We start from the raw sequence: 16,601 nt of genomic DNA, 5'->3' as shown, positions 1-16,601 counted from the left end.
TAATTACCATCATTGAGGAATAATTTATAGCAGGTTAGAGTCACAGTGGCATAAGTATCCTGTATTTTGAGTCTGCACATGTGACTTTAATATCAAAATGACTTCTTGCCATCATATTTTCATCTCACATAGTCATTCAGACAATCTTCATGGTTGTAGGTCAGATGCATTAGAGCTTTTAGTGAGTCAACGAAGGGCAATGCGCCAGGCACACCTGCACCATTTCATTGACTGCCTCAAGAAAAGAGAAACGAAGCCGTCAGGGCTTTTCGACTAAATTACAGTATCCTTAACTCCTCAACTGACAATTGAGAATATTCAGTAGCTACAAGGCAAGGCAAGGCAAGTTTATTTATATAGCACAATTCAAACACAAGGCCACTCAAAGTGCTTTACAGGGGCAAGATTAAAATACATAAAACACATTAGAAGACATTTAAAAGCGAATGAACTGTCACTTTTATTTTTTATTATTCATTGTTTCTTACTACTATATTAATTCAACTGAATCTGTCCCCTGCACTTTGACATGTTCAGCTCCTTTTAATGATTGATCCTCAACTTAATTGTCACTTCATTGAAACTTCATTCAGTGCTTCACCTGAATGTTTAACTGATTTGAAAGCTTCAATTCTAAGTGCCTTTATTGTACATTTACTGCCAATTTAACAATGACTTAAACTGTTTTGGCCTTTCATCTACAGTAATTTTTGTTTAAACACAAATCTTTAGCTGCGAGCGTATGTATACTGCCTGGCCAAAACAAAACTCACCACTTGGACACTGAGAAGATAGGTAGGAGCTATTGGATAACTACTGCAGTGATTAATATTTTTTAGCTTGCAACCAGACATTAAACCCTAACTGATAAAGTGAATAGCTTCTTATTTCCTATACAACCATTTCAGAAGACATGTCCAGTTGATGTGAAATACATGTTATTCTGTGTCAGAAGGGTCACATTATAGGTCTGCATCAAGCCAAGAAAACAACTAAGTAGATTTCTCAAACTACTAAAATTGGGTTGAAAACTGTCCAACACATTATGTAAACCTGGATAGATAGTAGATACCATCATTTTCGTGGAAGAAATGTGATTGGATTTTTTTTTTGGAATGATCGTTATCTGAGATTACTTTTAACGTTTGGTGAAATCAAATTGTACAAATCACAGTAGAACACACGACTGTGTTTAAAGTTCAGGCATTTCCACACGCACAATGCAACGAGAACTCAAGGGATTGGGACTAAACAGCTGTGTAGGCTTAAGAAAAACACTTATCACTGAGGCGAATCGGAAGTAAAGGGCTTCAATTTGCTAGGGAGCATAAAGGTTGGACTCTGGAGCAAAGGAAACACGTAATGTGCTCTGATGAGTCCATTTTGACCCTGTTCCAGAGTGATGGGTGCATCAGGGTAAGAAGAGAAGTGAAGTGATGCCATCAGTACGAGATCTTGGCGAAAAATTATGCAACTCAGAAATGGACATAAATAGAGGTTGTGATATTGCATATACTTATCAAAATGATGCACCAGTGAACGCGTGCCCTATTAAAAGCTAAAGGCGGTTAAACAAAATATTAGTCTGTATCTTTTTCTTTGGCCAGGCATTGTACGTTTTCTTGAGAACATATAGGCTTTTTCTCACCCTATCAAATCCAGAGAAGACCCTGATGAGATATTCAAACACTTAAGCTACTGTTTATCGTCCTCTTTACTCCACTGGTTTCATCGCCGGCTTACTTAACCGTCGGGCGGACTCTGATGTGGCTGTTTTGGCCGTCACTGCCGACTCGTCTCCTAAATCCCCGCGAGGGATCAAAGACCAAAAAGTTTTTCAGAGAGCCGACCGGCCCTCATATGATACACATTATACACCATGACTGGCAGACTATAAAGGGCCACACAGCCCGTTAAACCAGGTTACTTGTCAGGTTCATTTATCATTCCATTGGCACTAAAGAGCGCTTTGTTGCGGCAGCCGTTGAAAAATGGCTTGATGCTGCTAAATGGTGAGTTATGGGGTCAATGGGACAGAGGAGGGGATGACAAGTTGCTTGGGTTAAACGGTAAGTCCCGTAAGGACATCTCATGATAGCATTTTCAAAACGAATGCAATGTGGTCCGGTGTGAATGTTCAATATGGCATTTCTTAAACTCCCCTCAACCTCAACACCCCCTCCAACTAAAATAGTTCACCAGCCCTTCATTTCAACGGCAGCACCACAGCACCAACCCCTGAGTCACGTTTTATTCCCTGACTCATGGCATCCCGAGCATGTTTGCCCCCAGTAATCTCTGCGATTATTTTGGCAGGGCCCCTCTGCTCCTAATCTGAACAGAACAAGAAGGATTAGCCTGAATTTTACGGCCCTTCTCTAATGTCAACTTCACCCCCCAAACTGAGCTGTCTGGACAGTTTGGGCTGTCCTCAAAGATCACTGACAACTCACGCTACCGCTTTGTGTAATTACGCTATAAACTGCACTTCATGGTAAAATCGTTTCTCTGCTTCTTTAAAGTCAAAACTGCTCCACCAATTGAACATCTGATCAAAAATAGAAGGTCAACCACTTCAGAAACTGTATGAATCATCCTACCATAAACACATGCTAAAGATGGCCAACGTTATTTTGTCTGACCCCAACCATGTTCTGTTCATGTTCACAGAGTACAATTTGTTATGCTGAAACCGGAGATATAGGGTCCCAAAATGTAATAAGGTTAGACTGAAGCACTCTTTTGTGCACCAGTCAATCCTCAAACTTAATACGGCGGTTAATCCCAGATCAAATGCACCATGATCAGCCTCAATTGTTATCTTCAGTTCTTGAACGTCTGTATGTTTGGGATCTGTCTTGAGGTCTTGATTCCTGTCTTTTTGAGATGTTCCTAATGGAGCTGCTGCTATCAGACTTGCTCTGATAGCAGCAGATAAAGGTGTATCGTATCGTATTGTATACATGCATATTTGCAAGTCGGCCTTACACACATGACATCTTCTACATTTCCACCTCTGCCCTGCTACAAAACCTTCAGTCAATCCTTCTTTTGTTTTTGCACACACTCGTCCATTTTACGAGGCCAGCGTGTAACTTTTGCTCAGTCTCGTAAAAATCTATGGGATTTGGCCAACTCAAGCCCTTCCTTCCAGGAGTCGCTCAGAGGCTGAAAATGAATCTTCTCCCCTTCTTTCTATCCCTCCCTACATCCCTCCACCTCCCCTCCCCTACCCTACCCACTCCATTCTCCATAGACCACCTGCCAGATCAAACACAGTCAACCCTAATCCTCACCAACAAGCCTAGGAGATTAGGTTCATGATCTTGACCTGGTTTTGAGGGGAACACATTTTGTCACACACAATCTAAAAGTGAGCGGGGGGTGCACGACAAGGAGACAATGGTGTTTAGAATGAATCTTGTTTGATGGAGTCTTTCGTAAGACTAAAATGTGCTTTATGTAGGTGAGGCCAGTAGCAGCAGAATGTGGATCTATTGATGCTTTTCCATTACATAGCACCGGCTCTACTCTCTACTTTTTTGGTTTTCCACTATGTAAAAGTAACTGGTACCCGGTACCTACTTATTTGTTACCTACACCAACTCGAGTTTCCAAACCGGAAAATCGAGTTGGAGGTGGACTGGGCCACACAAAATAAGAGAGTCTACCAGCAAACTTCTGAAGAGATTGCAGTACACATAAGCATGTTGGTCAACATGACATGTTGTGCCAAAGGACCTAACGTTACTTTTTCCAAAAACAAAATGTCCAAATGGCCGATGAAGGCTGAGTAGAAACGCATTGTACCCGATGCCAAATGCGAATATAGTAGAGAAGAGAGTATAGGAGGCACCATGTTATGGAAAAAGTTCCATATGTTGGAACTCGTGAGCAGGGCGGGTAGGGAGCAGGTGCCCCAAGAAGTAAACAAGTCATGATGACCTCTGACCTTCAGCAGGCTTCAGTCTCAGTTTCTGTTGCCAGGCAGATTTACCAGACTCTTGGGACATTCAAGCATCCTTAAGGTGTTCCAGAGGGCTGCGTTGGAATAAGGGTGTATTATGTAGAGAAGAGGAACTGCCTGAAACACTAACTTGAAAACTTGTCATAACCTGGTGTCTGTGTCTCTGTTAGATTTACTGTTGCAATGATAGTGGGTGATATATAGAGAGCACATGAGCTGAGGAGTCAAAGAAGGAAAGAGGTATAGAAGAGAAACGAGGAGTGTGGTGAAACTCTGGGCCAGACTGTCCATAAGCCATGAATTGGGTTCAACTCCCTTCTCGAGGTTTACTGTCCCTCTTCGGTGCTTTGCCTCTGATCAAGAGGGTCCTCCACTCATGGAGTACACAGTGCAGTACCCCACTGGCCTGCCGTAAGCACATTACCATATGGGCTGCATTTGTCTGCCGCTATGTCTTAATAGGATCAGGCCTACGGAAAACCTGGGCCAAGTCCCACCCCTCACCAGGGGAAGCGAGATCGGCACAGAGCAGATTTACACACACACACACACACACACACACACACACACACACACACACACACACACACACACACACACACACACACACACACACACACACACACACACACACACACACCTTCAATGGAGCTCCATCATTCTTGGCGGATAAATCACTGTTTGATTGAGTCCAGCTCTGAATGGAGGGGATGAACAGTCGGAGTTGGAGGAAAATGCAGTGAAGCAAGCAACATGTACTTTTGATTCTGATCACATGTGACGTTCATCTCATGCAGACTTTGTCATTATTACTGTTGCATCGGTGAAGGGAACCTCAGAAAGCAATATGCTGCTAGTCGCATTGTCTTCCCGGTGTTTACTGTTTCTATTAGGGTACTCTTTCAGTTCCCCTTCCAGCGTGTTTTATTACATTGTAACACTTAGTGGACTGTTTTTATTGGACATGTTTTGATCAGCATGGTTCCCTTAGTCTCTGTGTGTGTGTGTGTGTGTGTATGCCTGTGTGTGTGCAGGCCACTTTGGTAAATAGCTAAACTCAATTAACTCTGCTGGTGGTTGCGTCGGAATGCCTGGGATGAGTTAACAAAAGCCTGGGAAGTCAGACGTGGCATCCTTATGTTCATGAATGTCAAGGCTCTGCTTGTCTTTTGCGGTGATAGCTTTTATCATTGTAATGACATATTGAACATGAAGAACATGATGGCACATAGCTTCCAAACATTCTCTTTGATTGTTCTATTTTAAACTAACACAAACTTTACAGCTGTCGATCCAAAACTTTAGAAAGACTGTCATGGCTAATCAGGCACACTGCTTTGTAGATTGATCAATCAATCTTTATTCATTTAGCACTTTTTTATACAAGGACAAAGGTAACGCTTATACGAGCTTTACAGGATTAAAAGGAAACAGAAAAGGAAAAAGAACAATACCGCGCCCCCAAATCCCCAGACAGCAGCAAATTACTTTCAGAAAAAATTAATAAACTCTTAATACAACAGAACTCAATAAACATGGGCTGAATAAAACAAGATGATGTAAAAGCATCATTGGGAAAAGCCATTGTGTAACATTACATTGTGAAGCCTTGGAGATGCCCTGTATAGTTGCCTAAATAGCAGACAGAAGTACATTACATTTTACATTCACTTTCTTTGAGGTCCCACAGATATGTAGAATGCATGCTTTTCTTTATATAAAAAATGTTATTCTCTGTTGGCGCCTTGAAGTCTTGATGCGTTCTACGTCTGCAAAGTGAAAATGGCAGAAACTGAAAGAATGGGAGGGAGTCGGCAAAGGTGACATTTCACTTTAATTATGAGCGGACACGATGTTAACCAACACCTATGCATGAGTAGCTACTTCTTTGTATTTTTTTTGGCAACTTCCAAATATTTGGGATTCGGTTCATGATATGTTGAACAACTGTTTACATTTTAAACAGTGAGCAATTGACATACCGTCCAGTTCGTTACACTTCATTCAGATCCTCACATTCCTCAGACAGGGTTTGGAGCCATTACACCCAGCTTGCCCTCAGACTCTTACCATGATGTCAGAGGTGACACAGTTTAAAAGTATTTGTGGGTTCAAGCTCTAGGGCTTATAGCGGGGACATTGACATTGGAGCTGAGCCTCTGTTTACATCCATGTTTGCAGTCTTCTTCTTCCCTGCCTGTGTGGCTCCCACACCAAGTGTCAATCAGTGGAAAAGTGTAAAACTAGAGCTGTAGTGTATGGTGTTGCCTCTGCTTTTGTACATTGGCCTGATACAAACAAAATAGAGTCATACATACAAAATCATGGTTCTATAGCCCCACTGGTGGTCTAAATCAGCACTGGGTTACTTTTAGATGTTTATCTTGATATTAGAGCCGTAAGTGGTTGTAGTAATGAGTACAGGCACAGCTCTGCAAAGTCCCATGTACATTTCTAGAACAGCTGGTTACATTAGAGGACTTGGTTTGGTTTGAAATGAAATGATTCTTAAAGCTATAGTGCGTAACATCTGTCTCCCCCATTATTCATTACAACATTATCCACACAACTACATGAGGAAAGCCTTTGGTGATCACCCACACCGATCGCTTTGGTGATTTATACCTTCTACTGTACGTCCAGGTTTTTTTCCAATCATTAGAATCAACAAACTTTATCTGGTGCTCCTCTGCCAGTGTCAGGGGGGGACACCAGTTTGTAAACACTGCCAAGCTGAGAAATACAGAGAGAGTTTTGTGGAGCGGATCAACTTTGCGTCAACGGATTTGGCAATAGCTCGAATGTATTTGACATTCATTAATATGAAAAAGTTACACACTACAGCTTTAACTGGCTTTTTTTTTGTGACACATTTGTAAAAGCACAACAGTAAAACAAGAAATATATTGCAGATTTGTAAATCTTTCTTATCTTTCTCTCCTCTCCGGTCTTGTCTCCCTTCCCCCCCCCCCCCCAGGCCACAGAACAATGGTAAATTCTGCCCCGGCTCTAGCCGTCTCAACCAGCTGTGTAACACTCGGCCGTGCCCCGCCAACGCAGTAGACTTCCGGGCCCAGCAGTGTGCTGAGTACAACAGCAAGCCCTTCAGGGGCTGGTACTACAAGTGGAAGCCCTACACCAAAGTGGAAGGTAAGGTGATCCAGGAGATATGAGACCCAACATGTACACAGTTTTTTTTCAGTGCTTTGTTTTCATTATGTTTAATGTTTAATTGGCTCAGAAAATGTTAAAGGCCGTATTTTTTTCATGCCTTTGTTGAAGCGCATATCTGTTTTTGTAAACTAAGACATTGTCTATCTTGAAAACCACACAGTGCTTACCAAAGGATTATGAAGACATCCTATGATTTACTGTATTCTTGGCACACAATACACAGGAAAGGAAATCTCTTTATTCAAAGAAGCGCCGCGCTGCCAAATACACTGAGAACTGCAGACTCTTTTTGTTGCTTGTCTTAATTCCGTGGATCTTTTACATTCTGCCGCCCACTGCACTGGGCTACTCCAGAGCTCTCCATATTTTTGTGTAAACCTCTGTTTACTTCTGCAACGATTAGGGGTTGAAAAGGCTGGAGGAAGCTATCACTCTGTGTAACGTGTATGGGTAGACATGTAGCCACCTGCACCCTATAACACAGTGGGGATAGAGTTCAAAAGGGAAGCCTACGGGCCAGCTTTTTTATGCAGAGCGAGGGAGAGAGAGAGAGAGGGAGAGTAAAAGAAAGAGAGAGAGAGATTGCAATGGAGGAGAGCAGCGTGTTTGGCCATGGTCCCAGGGCTGTTTAAGCTGCTGATGAATGGTTAGGTTGATGTATAGAGGAACAGATTGTGAGACCTTGGGCCAAGTCACCCCTCCGCCGTCATTTGTTTTAATCGAAGGGCAGCTGTAGAGACTTGTCTGTGATAACCGATCTGAACTTCAAAATAAACCTGTAGCCCCACGTGAATGTCCCCTGGGTGCATTCAAAGTCACTTTACGTCTTTTCCACTTTAATCCCTGTAGGAGCCGTGCATACTGTATGTGAAGCAACACAGTAGCCATAGTAACTTTAACCAGAAGGAGTGTGTTTTGTGTGTTGTGTGTGCAGATGAAGACATCTGTAAGCTGTACTGCATCGCAGAAGACTTTGACTTCTTCTTCGCCATGTCCAGCAAGGTCAAAGACGGCACCTCCTGCTCCGACCACAAAGGAGATGTCTGCATTGACGGAGTGTGTGAGGTAATAGAATTGTCTGTGTGTATTCACAGTGCTGCGCGGGGTTATAACATGATGGGACGTCCTCAGTTTTTTTTGTATGTTGACCGTCAAAATGTGTCGTAAACACCTAGCTTGAAATCAAGACAAACAATGGATAAAGTGTATGTGTTTATGAAATCTAATAGAGACAATTTTCTTGACCAACTCTACCGGTTTTACTGCAGTGCAGAGTATGATAACAGTGGACATTTTGGGTGTGTTTACTTTCAGTTTAAATAATACAAATGAGACATTATGATAAAGGAGAGTTGTTCAAACTTATAAACTTGTAGTCATAAAGCAGTCATAATGCGTGCCATACTCGCCGTCCTCTGAGGAGTCATTTTTGCCAGTTTGTCATCTAATTGGTTGAATGATTCACAATGGCCTCTCAGCACAAATCAACCTCAGTCTATTAAATCCTGCAGTTTGTACACATGCAACCTGATCGTAAACTTTATCTGTATTGACATCCTCTTAATTCTACCTCTGTCCACATTTGATGTGTGTGTATGTGTGTGTGTGTGTGTGTGTGTGTGTGTGTGTGTGTGCAGGCAGTAGGCTGTGACCAGATCCTGGGCTCCAAGGCCTCTCTGGACGCCTGTGGGGTCTGTAAGGGAGACAACTCCACATGCAAGTTCTTCAAGGGCCAATATGCCCTTCAACACAGGGCTAATGGTAAGCTTGTCTTTGTCTTTTTGTAGTGTGTCTGTGCACGTTAGCTAGCAAAGGACAAAGGGAGACTTGAGCGGCCAAACAAGGACACAGAGAAGTAAACACGCACAGACACATGCCTTTAATCACACTTCATAATGGACTGATTTCATTTATGCATGTGCAGTTACACACTTGGACGAGAGACAAAGTGGAGTGCATGATGAGGTAAAGCAGGGATGGCGGTGTGTGTGCGTGCATGGGCAGCAGGATTGTTTGATGAAACACGACAATAGAATTAAAGATTACTAAGGGGGTCCAAGACTAAAAAGGAACATAGTCAAATCTGATAGGTTGGATCTTACCTATAGTCGACTTATCGTCAAATTGCGTGTTTTTTCTGCTCATTGATCCATTTTCTCATTTGTGACAGTGGCTTCCATTTTTCCCACACCAGACATATGGGCTGAAAACCTAGTTACAGTTTGTCCTCTTGATTTTGCTCAACAACTTTTTTTTTTATATCGCGACTAAATCTACCACACAATCTTCTCACACACTAAGGGGATTGATCAAAAACTCACCAGTTATTTTCACATTTTTAGTAGAAGCATAATAGGCTATCATGTATACAACAAGAGGCGATGTGTCATGATTTATCGGGACAAAACCAAGCAATTCCATGTAAAATCAGACATGCAGCACCCCTATACATCTGTAATCGCACAATCCTCGTTTCATTATCACATCTTGCGACTATTCAGGGTCACCCCTAGAGAACACATATAAATCAACATTGTTCCATAATCAAGCATTGCCTTTCTTTCCAGAGTACTACTCCATGGTGACGGTCCCAGCCGGGGCACGCAGCATCAGCGTTCAGGAGATGGAGGTGTCCACCAGCTACCTGGCTGTGCGCTCCCTCAAGAGGAAGTACTTCCTGACCGGGGACTGGACCGTGGACTGGCCCGGGAAGTTCCACTTTGGCGGGGCCGTGTTCGACTACCAGCGCTCCTTCAACAAGCCCGAGAGCCTCTATGCTGCTGGACCTACTAATGAGACGCTGGTGTTTGAAGTAAGCCGCTGCCCCCACTTGATGTCCGTTTGTGGCAATTGACACTGACAAGGTCTTTGGCAGATCTTGCCGGCCCCTCTCTCTCTGTGTTTTTTTTTATGTCTGGATATGAATAGGCTAGGATAAAAAAAGAAGTTTGAGTGGTAGGGGGAGAACAGGGGTGTGTGTAGCATGTCCCCAGTGCTCCAATGGAAGATTAATTGGGATTGGCGATCGCTTATGTCATGGATGATCTGGGAATCGGTTGGTCATATATCAAAGGCTTTTAATCAGGAACATCTAGAACATTTTAGGGTGGTGGTGGGGGGTTTATGAATCCTGTCCTGTGCAGAGCGGCCCCCTTTGTCAGGAACAGAGGGAAAGGCAGAACATACAATATGAGAGTAAAACGTAGGCAATCTAGGATTAACGGATATAAATGGGTCAGTGACACGTATCTAGGATATAGTAATCAAAGGCAATATCAAAGTCAAAGCCTCTATGTAAAAATAGCCTTGATTTGACTGATCTCATTTGCTGATACACGTCATGTAGAATCATCAGATGAGAAATTAGACTGTTTCATATACAGTTAAAAGTTCCTCGTAGGAGGTTTGAATAAAGTTGTTGTACTCGATTTTGGGTTGTAGTAACCACATGTTTGAATGCACTTGGATAAAAGCAGCACCTTAATAATTGTAATGTTATGATGTTACGTTACTGTAAGTGAGCAAATACGTTTTCTGTCATTTTTGGTGAATCAATGCTTTAAAGGCCTACTTCACCGGTTTGAATATGAAGGTGTATTGAATTCTGAGATCCTATGTAGTATAAATGTATATACTACATACCTTCATATGTAGTATATATTCACCTTCATATTCAAACCGGTGAAGTAGGCCTTTAAGCATCAATTGAAAGACAAAGGAAATAATGCTGGCAACAGCAAGAGAGAGATGTAGCACAATTAGTCTAAAAAAAGCCTGTGTGCCACTTTCCCTGTTCAGCTCAGTCTCACATGGCACAGAAGGCTTGGCCTCTGGTCTATATGTGGTACCGTTTCATGGTACTGGTGGCTCCAGTGTGAGCACACAGTCACGTGTTTGTCCACATACGTACACTTCATATGGACTCAAAGCCATGGATGTGGCCCCTATGGCCACTGATCTGAAGAGTGCTTTGTTGCAGCCATGTGATTCGCGGCTAATAGAGCGATTACAATCCTGAGAGTCAACTGGCCTTTAGGTGCAGAGATGAAAAGTATAAAATGAGAGAGCTGCTCGGAGTGAGATGTTCCGCGTAGTAAAAGCAATGATTTATGGGCCGCTGGTTCTTTCCCCTACATCTATAATCAGTGTTGTGTCAGAAACCAGAGCTCTGAGAGGAGGGCCAGTCTTTACCCGTCTTGAAGGTGATGCTGGACAGGCGTATCCTCCCGAGAGCTAAACTAATATTCAAACAAGTGGCCGAGCCATTATCCTTATGACTCAGTCAGCGGTGGTGGGATGTTCTTCCCACATAACTTTGTCAGCGTAAGCATTTATTTTCTCCTGAACTCTGAACCCCCAGTCATGGAAACAGAAGTGGAAACCAGGTGAAAGCTAGACATTAGTTTTCCGCCCCCTCCCATTATAGGTGAATGGATAGTCATGTAAAAGCCAGTCTCCCCCTCAGTCCCTCGGGCTACTGAAATATAGGGTTAAGGCGTGAATGATTGACTTGTAACACCAGGAGGAATACCAACATGCAATTTCTTTGGTCAAACTGTAACGATGATATATTATTGTCCAGAAGAGGTTTCAGGATATAATTTATGATAATTGTTTAATGATTTTTCTGCAAATTGCTTTCATTGAGTGTGGATATATTTAAGGCATAATTGAGTAAAAGCATGAATGTAAATCTAACCCTAAATCAGACATAACAGACATTTACAGTTCCAAGAACAATTTGGTTCAAGATGAAGCATCTGCTAAACCAATGACATTCCTGTTAACCTCAGCTGTACCTAACCGATATTGCTGATTGGCAGGTATAATCATGCTAGCATGCTGAACTAATATTAAAGAGACAACAGGGAACTTTATAATGTTTATGAAACAGTCTCATTTTCCTCTGATGATTATAAATGACCTGTAACAGTAAACTAAACCATCAGCAAAAAGAATGCTATTTTTTATATACTGTAGTTATTATTAATATCTTTGCATGGGTCATAATCCCCGCCAACTCAGAGAGCATTATTTACGGCAGGCAGACTGGAAAATTCTGTTTTTCCTGAACGTTACTAAATCAAAGTTTACTTTGCTTCACCATTGCCACGTTACCATTATTAACCTTTCATAGTCACATATACATGCATTACCTCATCATTGGGACAGCTAAGCAGTTGTGTCTTAAAAAACACTCCCGCCTTTGTCCAAAAGGCTGCTAGGATAAACAAAAACTGAAAGCTCCTCGTAACTACTTTAAATATTATACCCGTTTAACATTGCATTAAAGCATAGTCTAGGTGAACATGTTGCCATGCTAACTTTGCTAACGTATTTATCTAAAACACCACTTTGTGTGAGTACAGCCTCACAGAGCCACTAGTGTTGCTAAGGCCCTGGAACATGATGACTTTGCTAAACAGTCAAAAGGGGTCAAAGAAGAAGCCACCGGAAGGAAACCAGGAATTGCCCGTGACGGTCACTTATGTATTCTAAATTCTAAATGAAATAAGTAGTAAAAATATAGAGCAAACCATAACGTGGTAAATTAACAAGTCTCAACAAGCCCACAGGAGTGTTCAGTATTGTTGTAAAGTTTATCTTTTGACCTGCTCCTCTTGACTAACAGTGTTTGAGCTAAGCTAACCTGGATGAGCGACCTTTAACCATGTCTACTTCAAAAATGCACACACAGTTACAGGAATGGTTTCTGTCACCTTTTCTTGAGCCGAAGAACGAAACAAAAAGCTAACAATTAAAAAATGTTGAACTTTCCCTTTAAAGAAGGGACTCTACTTTGTCTGACAGTGCTCCTTCTGCTTGTCCATATGTCCCCAGCAGTAGCACGCTGCTGATCTGCAGATGACACGAGCAATAATCTCTATAAGTATGTCCTGTAATTACAAAAAAAAGAAAGAGGTTGTTAAGAGAGAGTAGAATGGAGAGAGAGAAGGGGGGGGGGGCGGACAGAGTGAGATTAAAAGATTAAGACTTCTCCAATTGAACTCTTTGGATGTGAGAAGTTGAGGTCAGCAGGGCTCGGGGACTTTAACTGCAAATGAAACGAGCCAAATGAAAAGGGGTTTCCACTGCTGATCTTCATCTGTTTCACACATTCTACTTAACGGAGTACACGGGGGAGGGTTTACACACACACACACACACACACACACACACACACACACACACACACACACACACACACACACACACCCCGGGATCACTCCCAGGCCCTTACTCAGCTTGAAGCACTCAAAGAAAAACAAATATTGAGGAGTGTGAACGTAAACTGTGACAAGGTGTTCACATCTGTTCAGCTCGTAGGGGGGAAAGGGGGAAATAAGTAGCTAACAAGAGTAGGATGAGGGAACAGACATAACATATGGCTGAGGTCTCAGTGGATATCAAATAGGGCTATTCCCCACCAAAATTGACATTCTTGCGGTATGGCGCGGCGAGGTCACGTTCGTCCAGGGCTGAATCATTGTGGGTTCACCAAGTGGGGATTGATATCTGTGTCGGCCACACATTCTAATTTATCATCATCTAAATCTGACTTGATTAGTGGTGCGGTGGTCGGGGATTGTGAAAACCAAGAAGACACTCTGTGGTCTGACGTTGCCCTGTGGGAAGACAAACTGACATCAATCACACGTCACAAATGTAAACTTTGGAATAATCCTCAATCCTGAAGGGGGAAATATATGTTTCTTTCAACATTATGTGATATTACGTCGAGCCAAAAGAGCACAAGTTGATATTTCTGGGAATATTAGAAAAGGGAAAGACATTCAGGAGGTGCAAACAACATGTCGAAAAACATACTTGTTATGCCTATATTACCTTGTAGGATTTTCTTACATGGAAAGATTGATCACTCAAAAGTCTGCTTTTTGTACCAGTATTGGCATATGTTTAACTGTATTTAGCTTTAACTTAAATCATTTTTGGCAGTGTATTTCATGGATTCATCTTAAAGCTGTCCACCATGAAAATATCTCAGACATTTTGTTTGCGGATGTTGAAATAATTTAATTTAGCTGCCATAACCTAAATCTGTGAGATTGTAACATTATCAGTTTTATGTCAAACAACATTGTCGATGTTATTCAAAACAAATCAGCAATTGTCTTATTATAGATTTGTACTTGAACATTTTCTTCATTTCACGGTAACTAAACAAGTGAGCGACAAGGATTACTGTTGCACTCTACATGCACTTCCTACTGATAGCAGTTGGGGTTGTCAGTCCTGATAAGGCTCATCTATTGGCAGACTCTAGACCTTTGGTAGATTTATGTATGTATGTGTTCCGAAAAATATCAAGGCATACTTTGCTGCTGATGTGGGTTTGCTTTGACTACCACATACTTCAACAAGGGCAGCGTGAGGTCTGGTTGGGAGATATATTTGGTTTGTAGAACTGTTAGGTCCGATAGGCTATATTTCTTTGTTTGAATGGGTTTGGGTGTTAAGTTGTCAGTCAGGGGGGGTTGAGCTTTGTTCTGCCGTTGTCTCAGACTAAATGACTGCAGAGCTAGACAGGTTTGGATATGTCTGAAATTATTGTTTGAAAATTAGCGTCTCCCACGGCAGACAATGTTAACGCTGTGGTGGGATGGGTGTATTTAACAGTGTGAATGGCCTAGGAAAAAAAAGTTAAGTTGTTTATTAAGTGTCAAGGCTTCAAGGATAAGTCCTCTTTTAAAGATATTATAACACAATACTGCTGAGTCATGTTTATATAGCTTCCGGTTTACATCATTGTGTGGCTGCTTTGGACAAGGAGCCTGGATGTTAGTAAGAGTTTGCTTGGATAGGCACAGACAGTCCCGGTAGTGGCAGTTGTTTGATGGCAGTGGGTTTGGGTTTGGTTGGAGTAGGTAGTGTCAGCAAAGGAAGTGTGGGGGCTGTAAAGTGTCACCAGTTCTTCTCATGTTGTTCGGTACAGGCCAGGACCACATTTTCAGTCCAGGTGTTCTCATGTTTAGAGGTGGAACAGTCCGAGACAGTGAGTGTGATACTGTGTAGACTTTGGTTTGACTTGTGGTTCAGTGGAAGAGTGGTAGGTCCCTAGCACTCTAATAAAGCTTTCACCATTTAATCATGAGGAACATTAGGAAGGACTTGTGTTATTAGCTGGAGTGTGTCTATTTAAGTTGTTATCTGTAAGTTTTGAGGTAGGTTGTTTCCAGGGGCAGCTTTGGCTGAAAGATGTAATTGCAGTTGTACCTCTGGACCGCATCTCCCAGAGTTCCTTTCAAAAACAAACAGTGTCGACTGTATGACGTCAGTAGATTGTCAGTTCTTACCTGTCTAACACCTTCTCACCATGCTCCATAGTTGGACTGTCTTCTTCTTTCTCTGGTATGTGTGTTGATCCGCCGTTGTGACTTGAAAGTAATGAAGTGTACCGTTCAGGCACATAAGAGCTACCCTGTTGAGTTCAGGCATTTAAATGACCTTTTCATACATTTTTTGAAATTTGGGACATAGGACCGTGTCATAAGGCCAGTTCACACCAGTCCGACTACCCGAAAATGGTGACTGCCGATTAAGGGAGCTCCAGTCTTCCCGTCGCGGCTGAACAAAGTGCAAAGAACACACCAAACCGACTGTTGCCTTTCCGTACGCTCTGCGCTTGCGCGGGACGTAATGGCTCCATAACAGCAGGCGGCGCTAATCTGTATTGTGGCCCGGAAAAATACGGAAGCCGGAAATGATGGGACGGCTCTCTAGACCATAAACATAGATAGAAATACGTATTTATATTTATGGACCATAAAGAGCACCATTTTTAGCAGAGAGTGTCGAGCATGGTGTCGAGCAGTCAACAAGGGTTGAAGCATGTGAGTACTCGCTGAACGAAACAAACAAACATATTAAAACGATGGCTAACTGTTGTTAGCTGTTTGTGCTACCCGCCTCACTTCCGGGCTTCACTGATTCGCTAGCCCTCCACAAATCAAATTGCTCCAACTGAAAGACTGTCCGCCGCCGACTCAAAAGAAGCCCGACGACATCAACGTCGACCGATTTCACGGCACACACCAAACAGATTCGTGTCTCCGAGCCCTCCCGACTCTACGATGGCGATTATCGGGCCGGTGTGTCCTGGCCTTTATAAGAACTAAATAAAATGCACACAGGTTGGAACTTGGCACTGCCGAGTTGGAAGTATCTGTGTTATGAGATGAGCTTCAATGGAACACACCCTTGCTGACAGATGTAAAAGGCATCAGCAAAGACACTTGAATGATATTACCCTGCCAAGCCAAACGATTTCATTATTGGGTCATATGCTTGATCACCATTGTTTTACCTCAGTCTCTGATAGTTAATATTTCAACAGCAAAGATGAAAGTCTTACGGATCACATCTTTAAACAGTGAGTAATAGCTATTAAAGTAGGACTTGGGTTGCCAATATTAATTAATAGTGATGTACGATGGTTCGT

At 42.4% G+C, this 16,601-nt stretch overlaps 1 protein-coding gene across 1 annotated transcript in view; it reads left to right on the top strand.

Moving 5' to 3' along the window:
• Nucleotides 1-16,601, top strand: part of adamts18 (ADAM metallopeptidase with thrombospondin type 1 motif, 18) — a gene marked incomplete at both ends in the record, with an annotated part of 64,930 nt that overhangs the window by 29,626 nt on the left and 18,703 nt on the right. Inside the window, 4 exons of the mRNA XM_080032379.1 lie at nt 6,945-7,117; nt 8,076-8,206; nt 8,779-8,902; nt 9,709-9,953. Coding sequence (XP_079888505.1) covers nt 6,945-7,117; nt 8,076-8,206; nt 8,779-8,902; nt 9,709-9,953 — 673 coding nt within the window. The remainder of the gene's footprint in view (nt 1-6,944; nt 7,118-8,075; nt 8,207-8,778; nt 8,903-9,708; nt 9,954-16,601) is intronic.

The sequence above is a fragment of the Ammodytes marinus genome (assembly GCF_949987685.1).
Source record: "Ammodytes marinus genome assembly, chromosome: 1".
Lineage (NCBI taxonomy): Eukaryota > Metazoa > Chordata > Actinopteri > Uranoscopiformes > Ammodytidae > Ammodytes > Ammodytes marinus.
This window is presented reverse-complemented; position numbering and strand designations above follow the sequence as displayed.